The sequence below is a fragment of the Carettochelys insculpta genome, chromosome 21 (genome assembly GCF_033958435.1).
Source record: "Carettochelys insculpta isolate YL-2023 chromosome 21, ASM3395843v1, whole genome shotgun sequence".
NCBI lineage: Eukaryota > Metazoa > Chordata > Testudines > Carettochelyidae > Carettochelys > Carettochelys insculpta.
In genome coordinates, this window is record NC_134157.1 from 2,023,824 (window position 1) to 2,046,082 (window position 22,259).

Consider the following 22,259-nt stretch of genomic DNA (forward strand, 5'->3'; position numbering starts at 1 on the left):
GACCAATACAGCAGCATACAGACCTTCCATGAAGTTTTTGGAGACTGTTGAGGATAACTTCCTGGTACAAGTGCTGATGGAACTGAGCAGAGGGTGTGCTCAGCTTGACTGGCTGCTCACAAACAAGGAAGAAATAGTAGGAGAAATAGAAGTGGGTGGAAACCTGGGCTGTGGTGACCATGAGGTGGTAGATTTCAGGATCCTCACAAAAGGAAGAAAGGTGAGCAGTTAGATACAGACCCTTACTTTCAAAAGAGCGGCCTTCGACTCCCTGAGAGAGCTGATGGGCAGGATCCCCAGGGAAGCTAAGATGAAGGGGGAAGGAGTTAAGGAGAACTGGCAGTATTTTAAAGAAGCCTTACTGAAGGCACAGGAACAAACCATCTTGATGCGCAGTAAGAACAGCAAATATGGTAGGCAACAAGCTTGGCTTAGAAGGGAAATCCTTGGTGAGCTTGAACTCAAAATGGATGTGTATAAGAAGGTGAAACTTGGACAGATGACTAAGAAGGAGTACAAATATATGGCTGGAGAAGGCCAGGGGTAATCAAGAAAGTGAAAGCACAACGAATTGCAGCTAGCAAGGAATGTGAACAGGAACAAGAAGGGTTTCTATAACATGCTGGTGAGTTATCAGGAGGGTGTGGGGCTGTTACTGGGTGAGGGAGGGAACCTGGTGACAGAAGATATGGGAAAGGCTGAAGTATTCGATACGTTTTTTTTTTTTTTGGTCTCATTCTTCACGGGCGAGATCAGTTCCCAACCTACGGCACTAGGCAATGCAGTACGGGAAGGAGGTGGGCAGCCCTTGGTGGCAAAAGAACAGGTTAAGAGCTCTTTAGACACACACAAATTCATGGGTCCAGATTTAATGCATCCTGGAGTACTGAGGTAATTGGCAGATGTCATTGCAGAGCCTTGGGCCGTTATCTTTAAAAACTCATGGAGACTGGGAGAGGTCTCAGATGATTGGAAAAAGGCAAATGTAGTGCGCACCTTTAAGAAAGGAAAGAAGAACAATCCAGGGAACTATAGACTGGTCAGCCTTACTTCAGTCCCTGGAAAAATCAAGGGGTGGGAGAGGGGATCCTCAAGGAATCCATTTTGGAGCACTTGGAAGTGGGGAAAGTGATCAAGAGTAGTAAACATGGATTCACCAAGGGTAAGTCATGCTTGACCAATCTGATTTAGCTTCTATGATGAGGTAACTTGTTCTGTGGACATGGGGAAGTCAATGGATGTGATATACCATGACTTTAGCAAAGCTTTTGGTAAAGAGTCCTACAACATTCTTGCCCCTAAGTTAAAGTATGATTGGATACATGGACTGTAAGATAGACAGGAAGCTGGGTAAATGGTTGGGCCCAGTGGGTAGTGATCAATGGCTCCAAGTGTGGTTGGCAGTCATTTTCAAGTGGATTGCCCCAAGGGTCAGTGCTAGAGCCTATATTTTTCAACATCTTTATCAACAACCTGGATGAGAGGATGGATTACACCCAAAGCAACTTTGTGGATGACACTAAGTTGGGGGGACAGTAGGTATGTTGGAAGGTAGGGATAGGGTGCAGAGTGACTTAGACAAATTGGAGGATTGGGCCAAATGAAATCTGATAAAATTCAACAAGAAGAAGTGCAGAGTCCTGCAGTTGAGATGGAAAAGTCCCAAGTGCTGCTACAGGCTGGGGGCCGACTGGTGAAGTAGCAGTGCAGCAGAAAAGGACCTGTGGATTACGGTGGATGAGAGGCCGGATATGAGTCAGCAGTGTGCCCTTGTAGCCAAGAAGGCTGACAACATATTGGGGTGCATTAGCAGGAGCATTTCCAGCAGATCTAGAGAAGTTATGAGTCCCCTCTACTCAGTACTGGTGAGGCCACTTCTGGTGTATTGCGTCTAGTTCTGGGTTCCCCGGTATAGAAAGGTTGTGGACATACTGGAGAAGGTTCAGCGGAGGACAATGAAAATTATTAGGGGGCTGGAGCGCGTGAGGAGAGGCTGAGATTTGGGCTTATTTAGTTTGCAGAAGAGAAGACAGAGGGGTGATTTAATAGCAGCCTTCAACTTCCTGAAGAGGAGCTCTAAAGAGGATGAAGAGAAACTGTTCTCATTGGTGTCAGACGGCAGAACAAGGAGCAGTGGTCGGAAGTTACAGAAGGAGAGGAGTAGGTTGGATATTTGGAAAAACTACTTCACCAGGAGGGTGGTGAAGCACTGGAATGTGTTACCTAGGGAGATGGTGGAATCTCCATCCCTCGAGGTTTAAGTCCTGGCTTGACAAGGTCCTGGCTGGGACGATTTAGTTGGGGTCGATCCTGCTTTGGACAGGGGTTTGGGACTTGATGACTTCGTGAGGTCCCTTCCAGGCCTGGGATTCTGTTGGTGGTACATGTGGGCTCATGGCCTTGTGCATGTAACAACTTTTATTCTGCCCATGGATGGAAAAAGGTTAGCAGGAAAGCTGCGTGTGGCCATCCGACATGTCCCCTGCCTGTCTTTCCGTGGAGTTGTGTGGCAATGGCTCTCGGGTGTGACAGGTTCATTTCTGTGTGTCGGAGTGGGGAGGACACCAGCACGCTCCCCAGAGAGGAATGCACTTGGAGGTGCCCCGGCAAAGGCAGGGCAGCCAGCGAGAAGCTGCATAAAGCTGACCTGCCTGAACATGTGCTCAGAGCAACGCCTGCCCCTCCTGATCTGCCGGCAAGGATGGCTGAGAGCAGCAAGCTCCAGCTCTTTGTCAAGGTGAGCAAGGCCGCAGCCTGGCTGCCATGGGGACTACGGGCAGGGCTGGCTGGGGGTGGCTGGCTGTATCTGTGCACAGCACAGCACTGACCCAGAGTCGCGTGTTACTAGCAAGTCCTACCCAGAGTGTGCCAGCAAAGGGAGCTGAGAGCAAGCTTGGAGCTGAGCCCCAGTGTAGAAACGGTACAGTCTGGTGGGGAGCCCAGCTGTCACTGCATGGAAGCCCCTTGGGCTGGTGCCCATAGTGTGGGCCTCCCCTTGCCCCAGGGCACGGCACCAGCAGTGGCTTGGCCAGCGTGCCAGAGAGCAGTGGCCACAGACTGGGGCAGAACGTTCTCAGGTGGGACTTGGGCAGCGGGAGCAGAAGACGCAGGGCTGTGCCTTAGACAATTCCCCTCTCTCTGGCCGGAGCTGAGCTTGGAATCTGCCCAGGGCGGCAGCTGGAAGAATCGCAGCCCGGGGGAGCGCAAAAGGCAGAAACAAAAAGGAAAGCGGGTTTTACGTGCTTTGAAAATACAATTACAGAAAATTCCAAACCATTGAACTTATTTCCATTCAAATCTGGAACCAGTGTGATAATCTGGGGGACTTCCAGGGGCTGCTTTGGTTGTTTCTTCACCAAAACAGTTTGCTGAACAGTATTAGAGAGGGAGCCCTGTTACTCTGTATCTTCAAAAACAAGTAGTGGTCCTGCGGCACCTTTAGAGAGTAACGGATATTTTGGAGCATAAGCTTTTGTGGGCAAAGACCCCCTTTGTCAGATGAGCTCATGCACCTGATACAGCAGGTCTCTGCCCACAAAAGCTTCTGCTCTAAAGTATTTCTTAATTTTTTTTTTTAATCTATTTGCCCCAGATCCCAAATGGCCTCCTCGAGGATTGCGCTCATAAGCCTGGGTTTAGCAGGCTCGTGCTCAAACCACTGAGCTCTCCCTCCCTGCCTATAAGGTACCCCAGGCCGACTTGCTGAGTTTACTGAACAGGAAATGACACATTCCAGGGCCACCAAAGCGGCATTTGAGGCTGAAAAAAGTATGGGTTGAAAAACTGGATTGCTAAAGCAATGGGGGCGGGTGGGTGGCAGGTCTGTGCAACTGTCCAAGGGCCAGGGCTGCAGGGGCCATGAGCTGCTGGGGGCCACTGGCAGGGAAGAGGAATGAGGCTGTAACCTCCCCGGTTCCAGGAGCACAGATTGCGGCCTGTGCTCAGAGTGAGCAAAGTTGGCTGCTAGTCCCAGGGCCCAGCCCCGAGCCCCTGCGCTGTTGCTCCCGTCCACGGCACTGGAACAGCTGCCCCGGAGCCACCCTAGCTACTCCCATTGCTCTGTGCATCCCTCCCAAGGCCCGGAGCAGGCAGGAGCATGGCTCGGCCTGTGCTTGGGGGCTGGGCAGGCTGGGGACAGGCACAGGGGGAGGGAGACACATTCAAAGGCCCCATCACGCACCTATGAGCACAGAGCCATCTGCTCAGCTCCCCTGCTCCAAACCTCCTGCCCACTGGCCCTGCAGCTCTGCTCCCCGCAGCTCTCCCACCTGCTGCCCCTGCAGGTCTGACTGTTGGTGGAGGTAGGGTAACCCAACCCTGGGACTCTGCAGAGGGGGGACCTCAGTGGAGATCTGCCCAGAGGCTGATCCCACCCTGCACTGGGCATGTGCATGGAGGCAGCTGCCTTCTCCTATCCCCCTTGGCCTAAGGCAGCCGGCTGCAGCACAGGCTCCAGCCCGGAGAACCACCTGAGCTCCTGACACCACTTCCAGGGCCCTGCGCACAGGTGGTTCTGAGGGCTGGTTTGGGGCCCTGCTCCGTGGCCTAGGTGAGCACAGGGCCCCCTGTCCTGAGCTGAGGCTAGGCCCCTCCTGCTTCAGCTCAGCAGGGCTCTGCTGCAGTGGGCCCTGGGGGGAGCTGGTCTGGACCAGGTCCTCATCCATGCGCCCTGGGCAGGCTCAGAGATGCTGGTGCCCACACCAGCTCCTGGCCTGGCGCAGCCTCAGCTCCCTTTCCCCCTGTGGGGTCTGGCGCGAGTGAAGGCTGCCAGGCGCCACCAGTCTGGGAGGGGGCTGCACCCTGGAGCGGGGCTCCCTGCCTGGACCGCTGCTGCCTGAGGTAGACCCTGGGCAGCGGCTGTTCCAAAGCCAACCTGAGGGCTGCCCAGGCCAGCTGGCTGGTGCCCCCGGGGCCCTTAGTCCTGGGCCTAGTCCCATGCCCATCCCTAGCCAAGCTGGAAGACGAGCTGAGGCCCCAGCCAGGCCAGGAGGGGAGCAGGGCCAAGGCAGCCCACAGTGTGGTGGGGACGGAGCAGCACATGGCACTGGCTCACTGGCCCGCCAGTGGCCTATGAGTGCTTGGGCTGGGCACAGCATCCCTGGGGCTCCCTGTGGTGGGAACAGGGACCCTTTTCCTTCCCCCCCTCTGCAGCAAAACCGGGAAATCCCACCACAGCAGCTCACTGGCCCTCTGCAGCCCTGCTTGTCCTGCCAGGAGCCTAGCCTCATCCGGGAGCAGCTGGGAGCTCACCCCTACCCCCAAGCCTGGCCTGGCCAGGGGGAAATTCCAGGCACCACGGCCCAAGCCTTGGGGCATTCACAGGAGCAAAACAACCTCTGGATTTCCTGCCGCCAAGCTGGCTGCACCAGAAGACACAGCCCAGGTTTCTGGCTGACACCCTGCCCCTGCCACCCACAAGGAGTGCCACAGCCCCACCCGGTTACCTAGCTGGCCCTGGAGAGCAGTACACACCCTACCCCGCCCCCTGCTGCCAGCCGACCCCCAAGCCAGCAGGTGTCTGCTGCAGCCCCCTTTATCCAGCTTTGTCTGCTCTGGGATCCTCTCACCTGCCTCCAGCTGACGTGCAGCCACCTCTGGGGTGGACCAGTCTATGGCAACGCTGTGCCACAGTTTACGGCAAAGTGTGCCAAAGAATTCTGTACCCAAGCGATACTGTGCTGGGGCTTTGTGACAGGCAGCGAGCCCATAGCCCTGCTGGCATTTGGGCATTGCCCTGCCTGTTTCTAGGGGGAGATATGTCTGTCTTTGGGTGTGAAGTACAGCTCTATGCACAGGTGCTGTGCCCTGGCCGGGTGGTTGGTGGGGACAGTGAGATCGTATGAGCCTCGGACAAGACTGGGAGCCAGGCCTTGGGTGTGCTGCTTCTGCTACTGATTGCTCTGTCACCCTCAGCAAGTTATGTGCCTCAGTTTCCCCGTCCATAAAAGAGGGACTGTCAGAAACACCTACTGCCCTCAGGGCAGTCATGAGGTTTGAGTCAGTGAGAGACTGGCCATAAAGTCCATTAACCTCATTGGGTGATTTTCAAGACCTGCCCACCCAGTAACACTGAACTGCACACACCCACCATGGCACCTGTTCCATGACTCACGCCCGGGCGGCCCCAGGGAGGGGCAGTCCTTTGCGAGCCGCCCGGCTAAGGCAGCCAGACGCGCCAGGCAGTGCGTGAACGTGCATGGCTCTGTCCCCCTTAGATGCATCTGTAATTGGCCAGGCTTAACCCATGGCCAGTTCTGGCTGTCACGACTGTGCCCGGCCAACCCAGGGCTCAGCCTTAGGGCTGCAGCCTAAGGAGGTGGCAATCTGACAGGATAACATCAAGTCACGTAGTTCATTTTTTTCTACGCTTTAGCCTCCCGCAGACGGCACTGGGCACTCAGCTAGTTCCACCTACACAACCAGACAGCAGCAGTACAGTCTGCAACGAGCATGGCTACGGCTCACAGAGCAAACATCTCACGGAGCCAGGTCCAAGCCAAGCCCACGGCTGGGCGGTGAAGCCAGCCACGGCCATAAACCTTCAGGAGGGTAATTAGGTCTCAGAACTATTTCAGAGAGTCCCAGGGCTGGCAGGGACTGCAGGAGGTCCTCGAGTCCAGCCCCCTGATGAAGCAGGACCAACCCCCACTAAATCAGCCCGGTCGTGACTATGTCAAACCGGGCTCGGGGATGGAGATTCTACCACTGCTCTAGGTAATAACGCAGTCCAGTGCTTCACCACCCGCCTGGTTAAAGGGGTTGTTTTTCTAATATCCAACCTACACCTCCCCCTCTGTAACTTCAGACCGTTGCTCCTTGATCTGCCATCTGTCACCACCGAGAACAGTCTCTCTCCATCCTCTTTAGAGCTCCCCGCCAGGAAGCTGAAGGCTGCTATTAAATCACCCAAGTCTTCTCTTCTGCAAACTAAATAAGCCCAAATCCCTCAGCCTCTCCCTATAGGTCGTGTGCTCCAGCCCCTTAGACATTTTCATTGCCCTCCACTGAACCCTCTCCAGAGCATCCACATCTTTTCTACACTGGGGAGCGCAGAACTAGACACAATACTCGAGATGTGACCTCACCAGTGCCGAGTAGATGGGAATAATCACTTCTCTAGATCTGCTGGAAATGCTCCTCCTAATGCGCCCCAATATGCTGTTAGCTTTCTTGGCTCCAAGGACACACTGTTGACTCCTATCCAGCCTCTCGTCCACCGTAATCCCCAGGTTGTTTTCTGCTGCACTGCTACTTAGCCAGTCTGGCCCCAGCCCGTAACAGTGGTTGGGATTCTTCTGTCCCAAGCGCAGGGCTCTGCACTTCTCTTTGTTGAACCTCATCAAGTTTCTTTTGGCCCAATCCTCCAATTTGTCTAGGTCACTCTGGGTCCTATCCCTGCCCTCCTGACTCCCTAACTTAGTGTCGTCCGCCAGTTTGCTGAGGGTGCCGTCCATCCCCTCATCCAGGTTATTAATAAAGATGTTGAACAATACCGGCCCCACAACTGAGCCTTGGGGCACTCCACTTGAAACCGATTGCCAACCAAACACTGAGCCATTGACCACTAACTGTTGGGCCCATCCATCAAGCCAGCTTTCTATCCACCTTACTGTCCATGTATCTGATCCTTACCTCCTTAACTTATGGGCAAGAATGTTGTGGGGAGAATGTATCAAAAGCTTTGCTAAAGTCACGGTACATCACATCCATTGACTTCCGTGCATCCAACAAGCCAGTTAGCTCATCATAGAAGTTAATCAGATTGGTCAGGCAGGACTTGCCCTTGGTGAATCCATGTTGTCTGCTCTTGATCACTTTCCCCTCTTCCAAGTGCTCCAAAATGGATTCTTTACGGCTGGCTGCCATGATTTTTCCAAGGACTGAGGTGCGGCTGACCCATCTATAGTTCCCTGTATTGTCCCTCTTCCCTTTTTCAATAATGGGCACTCTGTTTGCCTTTCTCCGGTCATCCGGGATCGCTCCCAATTACCAAAAGTTTTCAAAGATAATAGCCAAAGGCTCTGCAGTGACGTCTGCCACTTCCCTCGCTACCCTTGGATGCATTAAATCCCAACCAGTGGATTTGTGCGTGTCTAGCTTTTCTAAGTAGCTCTTAACCAGTTCTTTCCCCACTGAGGGCTGCCCACCTCCTTCCTGTACTGCACTGCCTAGTGCCATAGGTTGGAAACTGATCTTGCCCATGAAGGCTGAGGCAAAAAAAAAAAAAAAAGCATCGAATACTTCAGCTTTTCCTGCATTATCTGTCACCAGGTTCCCTCCCTCATCCAGTGACAGCCCCACACCCTCCTGATAACTCTCTACCATGTTCTAGAAACCCTTCTTGTTCCTGTTCACATTCCTTGCTAGCTGCAGTTCCACTTGTGCGTTTGCTTTGCTGGTTACCCCTGGCATTCTCCAGCCATATATTCATATTCCTCCTGTGTCCAAGTTTCCACTTCTTATATGCATCCTTTTTGAGCTTGCACTCCTCAAGGTTTTCCCTGGTAAGCCAAGCTGGTTCCCTACCATATTTGCTTTGCTTACGGCATATTGGGATGGATCATTCCTGTGCCTTCCATAAGATGTCTTTAAAATACTGCCAGTTCTCCTTTATGCTTTTCCCCCTTCATCGTCGTTTCTCAAGGGATCCTGCTCAGCAGCTCTCTCAAGGCATCGAAGGCCGCACATCTGAACTCAAGCGTCTGTATGTTACAGCTCATCTTCCTTCCTTGTGTCAGAATCCTGAAATCCACCACCTCATGGCCACTTCTATTTCTCCGCTAGTTCTTCCCTGTGTGTGAGCAGCAGGTCAAGCTGTGCATGTCCCCTGGTCACTTCCTTCAGCACTTGCACCAGGAAGTTGTCCCCAGCATTCTCCAATGAGGGTTGTGGTGGATTCTCCACCACCAGCAATTTTTAAAACCAAGGCTGGGACAGGGTGCTGGAACAGCGTGTACGGGGGAGGTGCTGAGCCCCATGGCGTCAGTCTGTCACCTTGCACCCAATGGAACCCACCTGCTGCTAGGGGGCTCTGCAACACCCCATGTTCCAAGCTGTGCTCCAGGGGCTTCTGTGGGGCAGGGCTGTGGCCTGGCTGAAGCTGGGATGGCAGACTAAACTGCGGTGGGCCTGGCTGGCCTTGGGCCTCTATGTCCCTTGGGGGCGGGGGGGGGGGGTGCTGGGAGCAGCACTGACACCTTGGCTCATGGGCCTCATTCTAACTCTCTGGCACTGGTCACTGAGTCAGTCTCTGCTCCGGGGGAGATTTGTGACTCAGTTTCCCCAGCTGTATAATGGGGTGAATGATACAAGCCCAACAGCCAAAGCCAAACCCAAAAGCTACCGCAGGGCAAGAGCCATGTCCACCCCCACCCCAAACCCACAACTTGCTCAGCTGTGAGGTTGTTGCATGTCCCTGGTTCCCCCCTCTCCCCCCCCCGGTCCACCCAGCACTGCATTGAGGCATGTCACAAAGAGACAGAGCTGAAGCCTCCATGCTGGCACCAGCTAGCCTGTTTTTGGGGCCCAGGCCGTGTTGCTAACCAGCGGTGCCCCCCCCCCGCCCCGCCCCCCCAGCAGTGTGCATCTCACAGACGGCGCACCATGAACAGTGTCTGGCACACTCCTGTACCATCAGGGAACTCCCTGCCTGACCCCCCCCGCCAGCCATGGCGCTTGGCTCTGACGTAGGCGCACAGTGCTGCCTGGTGGGCGCTGGCCAGGTGCCCCAGGGAGGCAGCACTGCCGGGTTTTCCAGCTCACTACATGGTGTTCCTGCCTCCCCAGGCTAGCGCGGATGGGGAGAGCATCGGGCACTGCCCCTTCTGTCAGCGCCTCGCCATGATTCTGCTGCTCAAGGGGATCCCCTTTACGCTGACCACTGTAGACACGAAGCGGTGAGGCTGCAATGGGAATGGTGGGACATGTGACAACACCCCCCCCCCCCACCGGGGTGCTAACCCCCCCCCCCCCGCCCCGTCCTGCTGGCAGTGCAGCTGCTTGGCCCGTAGCTGGCACTGTGGCTGACAGCTCCCTGCCCCTGTCAAACAGCCCTGGGGCAACGTGCAGACAGCCCGGCCTGCCCGAGCGGGACATCAGCCCCCTACTCAGGCCAGGCCGGACTGCAGCAGCGGCTGGGGCAGGCACTTGTGTAGCTGTGGGGTGGGCTGCGTACGCGCCCGTACGTGTGTGTGTGTGTGTTGGGGGGGGGGGGTGGAGCCTGGTGGGGCACTCGCTGCCATCCGGTGGGATGAGTCTGACACACACACACACACACACACACACACCCCCCCGCCCACTTGAGGCCCCACCACTAGTGCCCAAAGGGGAAGTGGGGGGCAATCTGTCAGCACCCGGCGGGCAGCCCCTTCACAAACTGGGGCTCCCAGGCAGCAGGTGTCAGTGTCAGGCTGGAAGGAGCCCACGCAGGCAGCCAGCTGGGGTGCCGGCGCCAAGCGCGAGCGCAGGCACAGAATCGCAGGGCGACACTCAGCCCTCGGCTGCTGCACTGCGCGCTGGGGAAGGCCAAGCCAGGCTGGGTTGGGTATCTAGGCCTGTCTCCTGCGGCTGTGCGCTACACGCGCTGCCAGTGGGCGGCCAGTAACCAAACTCTCATTGCCCTGGGCAGCGGGTGGCCTGCAGCCAGGCCCCTGCAGGGCCACAGCAATCCCCCAAGAGCCTCTGGCCTCCCCTTGCAGGGCCCTGGATGTGCTGAAGGAGTTTGTCCCCGGGGCCCGGCTGCCTGTGCTGCTGTACAATGGGGAGCCCAAAACGGATACCAACAAGATCGAGGAGTTCCTGGAGGAGACCCTGGGCCCCCCGAGGTGAGTGGGGTCAGCCCTGCCCCTGCGGCAAGGCGCCCCCCGCCCCCCACAACAGGAATTCGGGGGGGGGGGGGGTGTCCCACAGTGCTGGGTGGGGGCCAGGCGGGCAGGAGCTGGCGGCACAGGGGGGCCCAGTTTGGGGGGGGGGGGGGGGGAGGCACAGACACTGTGCATGGGAGCAGGGATGGGGGGTGAGGGCGGCTGAGCAGGACCCAGGGAGGGGAGGGGCAGGAGCTGCCTGGGCTCTGGCCCCCAGGGCAGAGAGCAGCACGCCCCCAGCTTCCCCCTTTGCCTCCTGCAGCTTCCCCAGCCTTGCTCCCCGGTACCAGGAGTCCCACACGGCCGGGAACGACGTCTTCCACAAGTTCTCTGCCTTCATCAAGAACCCACTGCCGGCCCAGGAGGAGGGTGAGGCATTGGGCAGCGCCAGAGCCCTCGGCCCACTGGGCCCCTCCCCAGGGGCTCCCCACGCAGCTGGAATCCAGTGAGCCTGTGAGCAAGGCGGGCAGGCCAGGGCAAGGGGCTGCCCTGCCCTGGCAGCTGGGCAAGGGCACAGCCCAGCCCACCCTGCCCCCGTTCCCTGTCAGCTGAGTGCTTGGACGGCTCAGCCAGGAGCGAGTCAGGTACCACGCAGCTGCTCAGCAGCACCCCAGCCAGGAGCTATTGGTGGTGCACTTGCCTTGGTGCACGTAAAATTTATTTCACATGAATGAAAAATTCAGAGGGAACATTGGGCCAGCTCCTCTGCTGCTGGCCCTTGGCACAGCACAGCCTGGTGGGGGTGGAAGGGCTGTCACTGGCCAAGCTCCTCCCTTCCCCTACCACCGAGAGCTGTTCGGTGCTAGACAGGCTCCCCCAGAAGTCAGGATGGGGTGGGGACTCTGCCCAGCCCAATAGAAACCCAGGGCTGGGCACTAGCCAGGGTCCTCCCTGCCCAGCTCTGCTCTGGGTCAGGGCAGATGGCTACTCAGGTGCCCCATTCTGGGGGTGATCTAGTGTGTGTCAGAGTCTGAGACTGGCAGCATCACCTCCAGCAGCCCCCAGGCTCCTCTCTGCATTGGGGTTAGGGGGCAGGGCTGAGTCATTTGCAGCCCCAGCCCCACCCCCACCTCATTCCAGGCAGTGCTGCTGTGCGGTGACAGCTGTCCCCTCCCCCAGCGCTGCAGAACCACCTGCTCAAGGCCCTCCTGAAGCTGGACCGGTACCTGAGCACCCCCCTGGAGTATGAGCTTGCCCAGGACCCTGGCCTCACCCTCTCCCGCAGACGCTTCCTGGACGGTGACCAGCTTACGCTGCCTGACTGTGAGTCCTGGGCCAGCCCCCTCCACCCCTACCCAGGCAGGACCCGCCCCCAGGCCCTGCCTGCTCCCCCCCAGGGCCAAGCTGTAGAATCCCCCACTAGCCCCCTCCACCCCTACCCAGGCAGGACCCCCCCCCCAGCCACTGCCCCCCACCAGGACCAAGCCATGCAGATCCCACCAACCCCTCCCCCCCATCCATTTGGGCCCCCCACCACTACATACACCATGCCCCAGCCATCATCATGTACACATGTAGGACCTCTTCCCCTCCTTGCAATGGCCCATCCCCTGCCCCACCTTGCCTGAATGAATTGTTCTGCCCTGGAGACAGCCCCACAACCCATCCTACACAGCCCACCCTTCCCAGGCCGGGGAGAAGTGCTGGTGGGGCAGCCCCGCATCTGGCTGGCTACCAGAGACTTGCAGGGTGGAGGGCCTGGGCCAGCTCAGGGAGCAAGTTAGGCATGGCGGCTGGCAACAGGGGCTGGCTGAGGTACTTCCGGTGCAATCTTGGGTCTGGCAGGTTAGCTGTAGGGCACACAGGGGGGGCTAGTTGGGGGCATGTGAGGATGGCCTGGAGCTGGGGGGGTGGGGTTAGCTGGGGGGGGGGATACAGGACCATCCCAGGCCAGGCAGGTTAGCTGGGGGACAGGTAGGCGGGGGGGGAAGTTAAGGGGGTGGGAACAGAGCCAGGGCTGGGACAGCAGAAGTCTGTCCCAGGTCAGGCAGGGACTGAGGGGCAAGGGGCTGTTGAGCAGGCAACAGGGGATAGCTACTCACACCACTTCTGTCCCCAGCTCGTGTGCAAGCACTACCGGCAGCTGGGGATCCCGGCCGAGCTGCGCAGCATCTGGCGCTACCTGGACAGCGCTAGCGAGGCCAAGGAGTTCAAATACAGCTGCCCCAGCAGCCAGGAGATCCTGCAGGCCTATCGCGGCGTGGCCAGGCCACTCAAGTAGGCACAGCCGGCTGCTGCCACTACTGGACAGGGCCCTGGGGTTGCCCTATGACCAACAGGACTCTGCAGCCAGGCTGGGCAAGACCTCCAGGGCCCAGTCAGGAACCTCCTTCTATCCCCCCATCCTCCCTCTCACCAAGAGCCTCCTGGCAACTCCTTGGCTAACCCTCTCCTGTCCCCCACTGCCCACCCCAGTCAGGGCAGCCTCCAGCCCTGCCCCAGCCCAGCCCAAGGGCAGAGGTGCACCAGGTACCAGCAGGGAGCCCTGGCACACCTAGGGACCAACCTCATCTGTGCCACAGCACAACCCTGGGGGGACTGCAAACCAGGAGTGAGGCCGCACAGGGGGTCCCAGCCCAGGGCAAAGGAGGGGTGAAGAGGAGCAGAGCACAGGGGGCTGAGGAAGTTGTGACCCTCCCCAGCTGGTTGGTGCAGCTGCCCCTCGGCTCAGCCCCTCTCTCCATCTGTGCTGCTGCTGGGCCACAGCACTGGCTCAGTTCTGTCCTCAGCTGGAGACCTGCCCAGCACCAAGCCCAGGCAAGGCTGAGGCAGTTCCCCCAGGGCAAAGGCAGCAGCCGCCCACCCCAGGAACCCAAGGCCGTGGGGCTGGGCTGGCAGCCCCTGCTGAGCCCATGTGGTGGCAGCCCTGGCCTGCAAGATCTGAGACAGGGACAGGCCCAGGCGTGCAACGGACAACAGGGGTGCCAGGGGAGGACTAGTGGGCAAGTCCTGGCTGCACCTGCCCATCTGCCAGCCAGACCCTCCTGCCCCGCCAGGGCTGTTTGTTACCCCAGGGTCTATGGGGGAGGGGGTGCCTGGCATTTCACCCCCACAAGCCGCCGGCGCCGTGCCGAACGCCCAGCCCGCCCTGGAGAGCAAACCTCACCCAGCTCCAGCAGGGAGGCCCAGCTCTGCTGCCCCCCAGCGTGGCCCATCGCTGCAGGAGATGAGAGCAAGCGGGCCGGAGCCCCAGTTTATTTATTGTACAATAAATTAGACGCGGCGCGGCGCTACCGCTGGTAAAAAGCCATTACAAAGCTGACTGGCGACGGCCGTGGGTGGAACGTGGCAGCGGGCAGCAGCTGGGTGATCACAGTGCTCAGGCCGTGCCAGGGCCTCCCATGGCAGTCAGGGTCCCCACCTCCGGCTGCAGGGCCCTCCCTGGCGGCTGCGTGGCAGGAAGCTGGAGTTTCACAGGCCAGGCTGCCCATTAAAAAGCTTCACTGAAGGGACTTGCTTGACAGGCGCCAGCCCAGCCCAGCCGGCCGGGTCAGGAGTCTTCAAAATCCACCCCTGCTGGTGCCTTTTTACTGGGAGAGAACTGGAGTCACCAACCTTGTAAACACCAGGCCCACCTCTGGCCCAGGGCCCGGCCCCCGCTCACTCCTCTCCACCTCCCTCCCCTGCCACGGGGCTGGGACGGGGCTGTCAGCCCTGACAGAGCCTGCTGCTTGCCCGCCCGCCCGCCCCACCGTGGGGGGCCCCGGGCAGGAGGGGGCCCCCGGCGATGACGCAGCACAGCCGTACCCAGATGTGGGTGACTAGTCAGTACACCTGACCAGGGACTGAGGGTGCCCTTGGGGCCAGGCTGTCAAGCCAAAACCCGGCCACCGAACGCAAACAGAGAAGGGCTTGTTGAGTCGCTGGCTGCAGCACGTGGCCAAGGCAACTCCAGGGGCCACCCCAGCCCGAGGATCGAGGCAACCAGGCGATGGTGCAGCCTGGGCCTGTCCAGCCTGGCTCCCGGTGGGGCGACCGCCCCAAATACAGGACAGGGAGCTATGGGGGCAGGGGCGGCTCCTCCAAGCCCTGGGCAGCTGGGAAGGAGGCGGCAGCTGCCTGCCCTCCCCGAGCCCTGGTTTACAGCAGCCCCAGCGCTCCCAGGAGCCCTGAGCAAGCTGCAGGGATGGGGCAGCCGTGGCACTTCCCTGCTGGTCCCCCAGCCTCGGCAGCAGGGATGGGGCAGCCATGGCTGCCAGTGGACAATACAGGACAATTGGTCCCTTTTCTAAAAGAGGTCGGGACAGCTTTCTGGCATCCCAAATACGGGACGGATGGTCACCCTGCTCAGCTGGGGCTCAGGCCATGCCAGCTGGGGAATTACCTTATGAATCCCGGGTTAATGAGAGACTCGCCAGGGACTCGTCTCTTCGTCGTCACGGCTGAGCCACCTCCCCGGTTCTTCCTGGGACTCAGGTCTGCGCAGGAAGGGGGAGTGCTGGTCAAAGTGCTGCCCAGGCCAGGCCAGGCCCTAGGCTGCATTCCCCTAACCTGGGAGCCAGAGACCCCCCAGGGTCCAGGGGCCTCTCCAAAGCTGTTACATGCTACCAGGGATGAGACAAGCCTGGGCTTTGGGCAGGAGGATCCCCGTCTATCCCCACGGCTGTGGCCAAGTGCCAGGGTGCCCTGGTGAGCTGCAGAAATGCTCCCAGCTGCCACCAGTTTTTGGGGTTATTTACAGAGGGACCCGCTCCTGCAGGGCTTTGACGGAGCGGCCCTGGCTTGAAAGTAAACCGAACGAATGGGCAGGGTCCTTCCGGTGCCTGCCAACACTTCACTGCAGATCCACTCAGGGGGATGCTAGAGCAAGGCTGGCCAGTGCAGGGCCTTGGCAGCGGATCTCGCCCACTGCGTGGCAGTCACTGGCGCCTTCAGAAGTGAACATCTTGATTCCCTGACTCCAGCACTTGCCTGCGAGCCCAGCGCTGCACCGTGGAAGGGGGCGGGCGCACCAGTGATGGGGTGCGGGGTGCCGAGCAGCTCAGGAGAGCAAATGGCTACAGCAGCAAGAAATGTCATGGAAGCTGCAGGCAGGGGAGCGAACCCTGGTGAGCACCCACCCTACCTGGGAGCAGCGGCCTCTGGCTCTGCAGCCGGCTCTTCTCTGGACTGCAGGAAGCAGAAGCAGCTGCCACGACAGCAGCATCCTCTGCAGCTGAGAAAGAGACAGTGTCTGGTCAGGATGGGCTCCAGGAGCAGCACGCAAAAGCCTGTGCTCCGTCGCTGGCCGTGCTCAGGACCCCCCGGGAGGAGGCGCAGAGCAAAACGCACCTGGGCTCAGTCTCCTGTCCAGGGCCACTGTCCCACAGAACAAAGTGATCCCAGGCCGCAGCCCATGGCAGGGAGGGGCTTCCCCCCAGAGTGCCACCAGATGGCATTCACGGTGCCAGCTCTGCAGGCCAGATGAAATTGATCAACGAGCCGGATCCGTCCCCAACGCCAGGTGTGGGGAGGTGCTTCCGCAGCTGGAAATGCAATGGGCATGCTCCCCACGAGCAGCGTGCTCCTCCTGACGCCTGCCCCACACCCAGCAATGGGGCCTCAAACTCCCACAGCCGGAGCCACCGAGCCAAACAGGTCCATGTCTGCCCTCGGCCATCACAGGAATTTCTAGGCTGTGTCCTCACATCCACCTGCCCTACCAGCCTGCAAACAGCCACCGGCCTTTACTCTGCTGGCTTCTCCCCATATCATCACATGCCCTGATACCTCTGCCCCCCTCAGAGCAACAGCCAGAGGGCTGAGCCCCCTTCCATGACTGCAGGCGGGAGAGGCAAGGGGTGCTGCAAGTTGCCTCATAACTCCAGACTCAGAAGCACCCCCTGCCCCCTCTCGTGGCCAGGAAGGCTCCGCATACACCCGCTGGCCCAGCTGCAGCTCAGTTCCCTAAGCACAGGTAACGTTCTCCTCCACTGTGGGGGCCAAGATGCCTCTGAGCACGGGCTTCCCACATCCCTGATGGGCCACAACAAGGGATCTGTCCTTGCCCAGCCAGGAGGGGGCCGCGCACTCCCCTCCCCAACTCGGTAACATGCGCACACACAGTACCTTCCAGGCGCTTCTCCAGGCTTCTGACACGCTCCACCAAGCCCAGCATCAGCGCGTGCACCTGCTTCCTAGCTTCGGAGCAGGGCAGCTTGAACAGGTCAAAAGTCAAGCTCCAGGTCCCTTCCTTCAGCTGCAGGGTGGCTTTGCTGTCATGCACTGCCAGGGTCGCAGCTCTGTGCTCAAAGGCTTCTCTGTGCCAGGGAGAGGTTGGAGAAAGAGAGAAGGGTTTCCAGACCCGCCAGAACCAACCCCAGTAATTCGTTCCCTGGAGGATGACCTCACCTGAGCGCTCACCTGAACTTTTTCCTGTAGTCGTCAGTGGGAGACATCCCACTCTGTGACTTCTGAAAGAGAGAGACCCCCAGGAGACAGCCACCAGTCAGACACGAGGGGCCCGATTCTGCTCTGCCCCTTGCACCCATGCTCGCTGGGTAAAGGAACATTCTGATTTTACATCTCTGCACCGGTATAAGCAGCCACACCAGGTGGCCCTGGATTTACTGCGCCAATGAGCTATTTCAAAGCAACTCTGTGGCACCAGCCTCTTCACCACGGGGAGGATGATTCCTTCGTGCCATTGAAAGAGATCATTCATGATGAGATTCCCGCTGGGCACCTCAGACAGCACCCATCCGGGACCCAGGCAAGTGCATCGTTACAGCTGCCCTCTCTGCTACAAATGCAGGTCTGGTTTCTAGGTGGATTATTTCTGGTTTTACCTTCCAGTCACTAGTTCTTGTTGGGCCTTTTCCCACTTCCGCACCTGTTTTACATTCTCCCATTAAAATATTGACACATGGGTCAGGAAGCGACAGTGTTTATGGATTAAACGCTAGTTTCTGCATCTACTCACATTGACCGATGAAAAACTATTTCCACTGGCAATAGTCAAAGTAAGAAAAATGCCCCGAGAACGTAGCAGAAATCATTTGAAGGATATTTATTTTGGCTATTTTGACATGTGATGCTGACAATTTATGTTTTGTTATAAAGTTTTAACTTTTCCTCTCAACAGCAACCTTTACTAAATATGGGCAGACGTCCACAGGTTTTCCACAGCTGTGAAAACTTGAGCGCGTGAAATTCTTTTATAACAAATGCTTAAAAAGAAACCTGATGCTATCCATTAAAATAATAAAAATGGAATTTTGCCAAGTCTATTTTCACAGCCACTATAAATATAAATTATTGCTCCTACAAGCTGGGACAATAACCTTTTGACATTACAACTAGAGATTTCAATTCTCTTCAAAATGATTTTTCCTGGTTTTCTCTCCATTTCAGTCCAACTGTAATGTTTTTAAAGGAGCCAAACTGCTACTTTTTAATCCATGATTTAAAAACTGCTCTCTTTAAATTATAACATATACAAAAAATCCAGTCCTCCACTGGTTTGCCCCGCATTTGCGGGTCCCCTTAAATTATCTTGATGTGTATAGTAACAGAGAGAAAGCCATGCTAGTCTATATTCTATCAAAACAAAAAAGCAGTCAAAAAAGCACTCCTGATCCACAAACCTGTTAGCTGGCATTTTAACGGAGGGGGCCATTCTGTTAATGACTTAAGAGTTTGCGTGTTACTGAAGAGGAATTTTCACAACACTCTTGAAAGAGAGACTGCCAAACTCTCTTTTATATTCAAATTTGACACATTAACATGTGGTTTGAACCGGGATGGGAATTTTCTGGGTCATTATAGGGGCTTGTTTGCATACTTGGCTTAGTCTAATTCTTGACTTTCCCCTGCCTTCTGCCCCTCTACTCTCTGATTTGCTCACCTTGATCTTTTTTTTTCTGATTTGTCCACCTTGATTACTGTTTTTGGTTCTCTGTGCCTTAAATGTTGAGTCTGTTCTGGTCTGGCTATGGTCTGAAGCTCACCTAATGAATTATTTTGTTAGTCTTTAAAGTGCTACTTCACTGCTTTTTTGTCTTGATGAGTGTGGTACCCACAGTGACTAGCATCTCAGCCACCCCAAGCTGGAACCTGCACAAGCATTACCCACATGTTCTTCCAGCTTCTCTGGGCTGAAATCAGTGCTCCAGACCTCAGACGCATTGGTTACACTGGGGAAAGAGGATGGGATGAAGTTAAAGGGATGTTATACACTTGACATCCAGCCTATGAAAAACGCATTGGTGTAGTCCGGGGCGCTCTGCCAGCTGTAGAATGCCCCAGGCCAGCTGTGGATTTCATAATCACACGCTCCTGTGTTGAAGAATAGGTTCACTCTCTCCTTTGGCTCTGCGGAAGACATATCCAAACAGGAAAGTGACTGAACCACTGGGCATTGGCCAGGAGCCTGGGAATGCAGGACACACACAGAAGCTGTGCCTCTCTTTCAGACAGAGCAAAGAGTTAAAAGCAGAAGGGTTCGAAGGGAGAGAGCTGCCTTCTCATGCCTCAGTGGCCACTATCACAGCTGGGCAGCACCCAGGGGCCCTAAGCAAGCCCAAATGCAAAGTACAGTCAACTTTTTCCTGTCCAGCTTTCTATCACACAGGCCTCTCACATCACTGGCGTTTTAACCATAAGTAAATGTTAGTTACATTTTCCTTAAGTACAGGACAGTGAAAGTAAATAAAGACAGCAGATGGCATCTAAGGTTGCAGTGTACAATACTGCTGTCATTGGTAAACAAAATACTCCACATACACTTGTGTTTTGCTTGAGATCCAATCTTGTTTTTCTTTCGTGTGGGGCATTGCTGGCTGTACCTCTCTATTCACCAGAATATCTGAATACCCAGCAGCCTGCTCCGTCTGGGGCTGCCGGATATGAAGGAGTTTACTGTATGTTCCCCTCTGTACCAGCAGGCAGAAGGCAGCAGAGCCAGTCCCAGGCCAGCACACAGATGTAGGTGCTAAGCTGACAGACGGGTGGCAGTTCCACCCTGGCGTAGTCTGTGAGGGCAGGTCTGCGGCAGGGGAAGGTCAAATTAAGGTTCGCAATTTCAGGTACCTTAATTACTGAGCCCAGGTACCTTCATTTGGGCTTCTGCGCCTTTTCCACTAACAGGGGAGCTCATGGCCCCATTGATTTCCCTTACTGGGGGCGGCGGGGGGGCAGGAGTACCATGGGTGGCGGTGGAGGGGGGGAGGACCCCATACATTCCAGTTAGCGTGCCCCCCAGGCACGTCCCCACGCGTTCCCCCGTGGGGCTGTGGAAGAGCGACCACAGAAGGACGGACCTTCCTGGGGGCGCAGCTGTGCCCCACACCCGGCTTTGGGAGCCTGCTGTGCCGGGAGCGACTCGCGGGTGTGCGCCAGCGTCAGGGTGTCATAGCCGGCTGGGGTACCAGTGTCCCTGCTGCTTTGCTGGGAGGGCTGGTTCCCTTCCCCGTGCTCCCTCGCCTTGGCAGGGGGGCGGGCTGGGCTGGCGGCCTGGAGGAAGACGCTGCCAGGTGCTCCCCGCTCTGCGGAACTCTCAGGGGCGCTGCCCCAGAGGTGCCCTGTGTGGGGCTGCGGCCATGGGGGCGGAGGGGAGGCGGAAACCGACGCAGAGACACGCGCCTGCCCGGCGGGCCCCGCAGACAGGGGGCTGCCCCCGCCCGGGGCGCGGAACAGCTGCCGGGGCTGCAAACCGCGGGGCGGGGGGGCTCACAGCCCCGCCCCCACTTACTAGACATCGAAGCCGCCGCTCTCCGGGCCGCAGTAACACACGTAGCGGCCCCCCCCGTGGCACGCGGCGTAGAAGGGCCCCGCCGGCTCGGCCATGGCTGGGTGGGGGGTGACGCGGCGCGGCGCGGCTCGGTTCGGGCCCCGCCGGGAAGCCGGGCTAGGGGGCGGGGCGAGCGCGGCTCTTTAAACCTCCCGGCGGGACGAGCCCTTAAAGGGGCCGCGGCGAGTCTGAGCCGGGCCGGGCCGGGGGCCGCTTCTCGCGCCCGGGGGAAACCGGGCTCGCTCCGGATTGAAGCCGCTGCCGGGCGCGGGAGGCCCGGGCGTGAACCGCCCCCCCGGCCCCCAGCGATCGGGCCATGGCGGGTCCGCCCCCAACCCAGCCGACTTTGCAGCGGCGGCGGGTGCGGGAGGTTGGCCGAGCCCGGCGGGCGGCGGGCGGCGGGCGGGGGGGGAAGTGACGTTGGCCCCCAGCTGCAGAGCACAGCGGGGGCGGGGGAGCAGAGCCGGGCGCTGGTGCGGGCCCAGCCTCGGGCCCCGTAGTGAGAGCAAAAGGCTGCCCGCCGGAGCGTGTCGCCGCCGCTGTACTGCGCATGCTCAATCGAAATGCGCATGCTCAGTAAGCGCGGCTGTAACTGCTGCCCTTACTCTTGCCCTTTCTGGGCTTCAGACCTTGCAGCGCTGTCCGCCCGCGTGACACACTGTTCCCGGGGCGGGGCGCGCCCGGGGGGAGAAACCAACCAAACAAACTGGGGGCCAGTCCGCGGCAGGGTGCGGCCGAGCAGGGGCTGGAGGGGAGAAATCAGTGGCGGGGGGACGGGAACTGAGGGGAGACGCTGGGGGCGTTGCAGTTCCCCCCAGCCCACAAAGAGCTCAGAGGGGTAGCAGCCCCCCAGGGGTGTGAGCCCCCCCGCTCGGTGTGCACAGCCCGGGTGGGGGCGGGGCAAGGGAGTATGTCCCTTGTGCGCTCTACACCGCTCCGGGCTGTGCAGCTGCCTGTTGGCTCTTAAAGCCACAGCTGCACTAAAGCCTTTTCCCTCCGGCCAGCCCCCGCCTCCCTCTGCTTCGGGAGCCCCTCTCCCCCTGCCAGCCCCCGCCACCGGGAGCTGCCCACAACAATCTGTTAGCAGCTCTCCTTGGCTGAGCCCTCCCCGGGGTTCCCTGCACCGCGCTCCCCACCTTGGAACCCCTTCTCCGGGAGTTCTGCTCCTGAGCAAATGACCACACACCACGCAGGCCTTGGCCGACAGCCGGGTGGCTGTGCGCACACGTGGGAGAGCTCAGGGCCTTAGGTGAATTCTTTGTTCCCATGCGCCCGGTCTGTTGGCCGGGCCAAATGTTAATTTTATTAGTCGTATTATTTTGTAGCCAAACCCGCCTCTAGCCCAGGAGTTAGAATGAGCACGGCCGGAGTGCGGGGGGTCAGCTTGCGGGGGGGGGGGGGGGGGGGGCAGAAAAGAGAAGCCTTAGAGGGGGACATGATAAGGGTTTTCAAGTACCTAATGGTTACAATGAAGAGGGAGAAAAATTGTTCTGCTTGGCCTCTGAGGACAGGACAAGGAGCAATGGGTGTAAACTGCAGCAAGGGAGGTTTAGGTTGGACAAGAGGAAAAACTTCCTAACTGTCAGGGTGGTTAAACACTGGAATAAATTGCCTAGGGAGGTTGTGGAATCTCCATCACTGGAGATATTTAAGAACAGGTTAGATAGACACCTGTTGGGGATGGTCTC

At 58.1% G+C, this 22,259-nt stretch overlaps 2 protein-coding genes across 3 annotated transcripts; one reads left to right on the plus strand and one right to left on the minus strand.

Moving 5' to 3' along the window:
• Positions 1-2,701: 2,701 nt before the first annotated feature.
• CLIC3 (chloride intracellular channel 3) lies at positions 2,702-13,083 on the plus strand. The gene is made up of 6 exons (XM_075015447.1): positions 2,702-2,737; positions 9,787-9,896; positions 10,698-10,823; positions 11,125-11,231; positions 11,982-12,129; positions 12,897-13,083. Exons 1-6 carry the CDS (start codon positions 2,702-2,704, stop codon positions 13,081-13,083), a joined length of 714 nt encoding a protein of 237 aa, XP_074871548.1.
• Positions 13,084-14,035: 952 nt separating this feature from the next.
• PAXX (PAXX non-homologous end joining factor) lies at positions 14,036-21,003 on the minus strand. Of its 2 annotated transcripts, XM_075015306.1 has the most exons (7): positions 20,533-21,003; positions 18,916-18,976; positions 17,205-17,254; positions 16,911-17,101; positions 15,928-16,017; positions 15,187-15,280; positions 14,036-14,392 (listed from the first exon to the last, which is right to left on the minus strand). In XM_075015306.1, the coding sequence occupies exons 1-7, from the start codon at positions 20,625-20,627 to the stop codon at positions 14,353-14,355; spliced, it is 621 nt and encodes a 206-aa protein (XP_074871407.1). In that variant the 5' UTR covers positions 20,628-21,003; the 3' UTR covers positions 14,036-14,352. The 2 variants fall into 2 exon arrangements, with proteins under 2 accessions (XP_074871407.1, XP_074871409.1); XM_075015308.1 differs by lacking the exon at positions 20,533-21,003 and having other exon boundaries at positions 18,912-18,976.
• Positions 21,004-22,259: the final 1,256 nt, after the last annotated feature.

Coding starts and splice junctions, on each gene's coding strand:
- CLIC3 (XM_075015447.1), top strand. CDS start 2,702: ATGGCTGAGAGCAGCAAGCTCCAGCTCTTTGTCAAG. Junction 9,897..10,697: donor ACCACTGTAGACACGAAGCG/GTGAGGCTGCAA, acceptor CTCCCCTTGCAG/GGCCCTGGATGTGCTGAAGG. Junction 12,130..12,896: donor CTTACGCTGCCTGACTGTGA/GTCCTGGGCCAG, acceptor AACAGGGGATAG/CTACTCACACCACTTCTGTC.
- PAXX (XM_075015306.1), bottom strand. CDS start 20,627: ATGGCCGAGCCGGCGGGGCCCTTCTACGCCGCGTGCCACGGGGGGGGC. Junction 18,977..20,532: donor AGCGGCGGCTTCGATGTCTA/GTAAGTGGGGGC, acceptor CTCTTTCCCCAG/TGTAACCAATGCGTCTGAGG. Junction 16,018..16,910: donor CCTGGAGAAGCGCCTGGAAG/GTACTGTGTGTG, acceptor TCTCTTTCTCAG/CTGCAGAGGATGCTGCTGTC.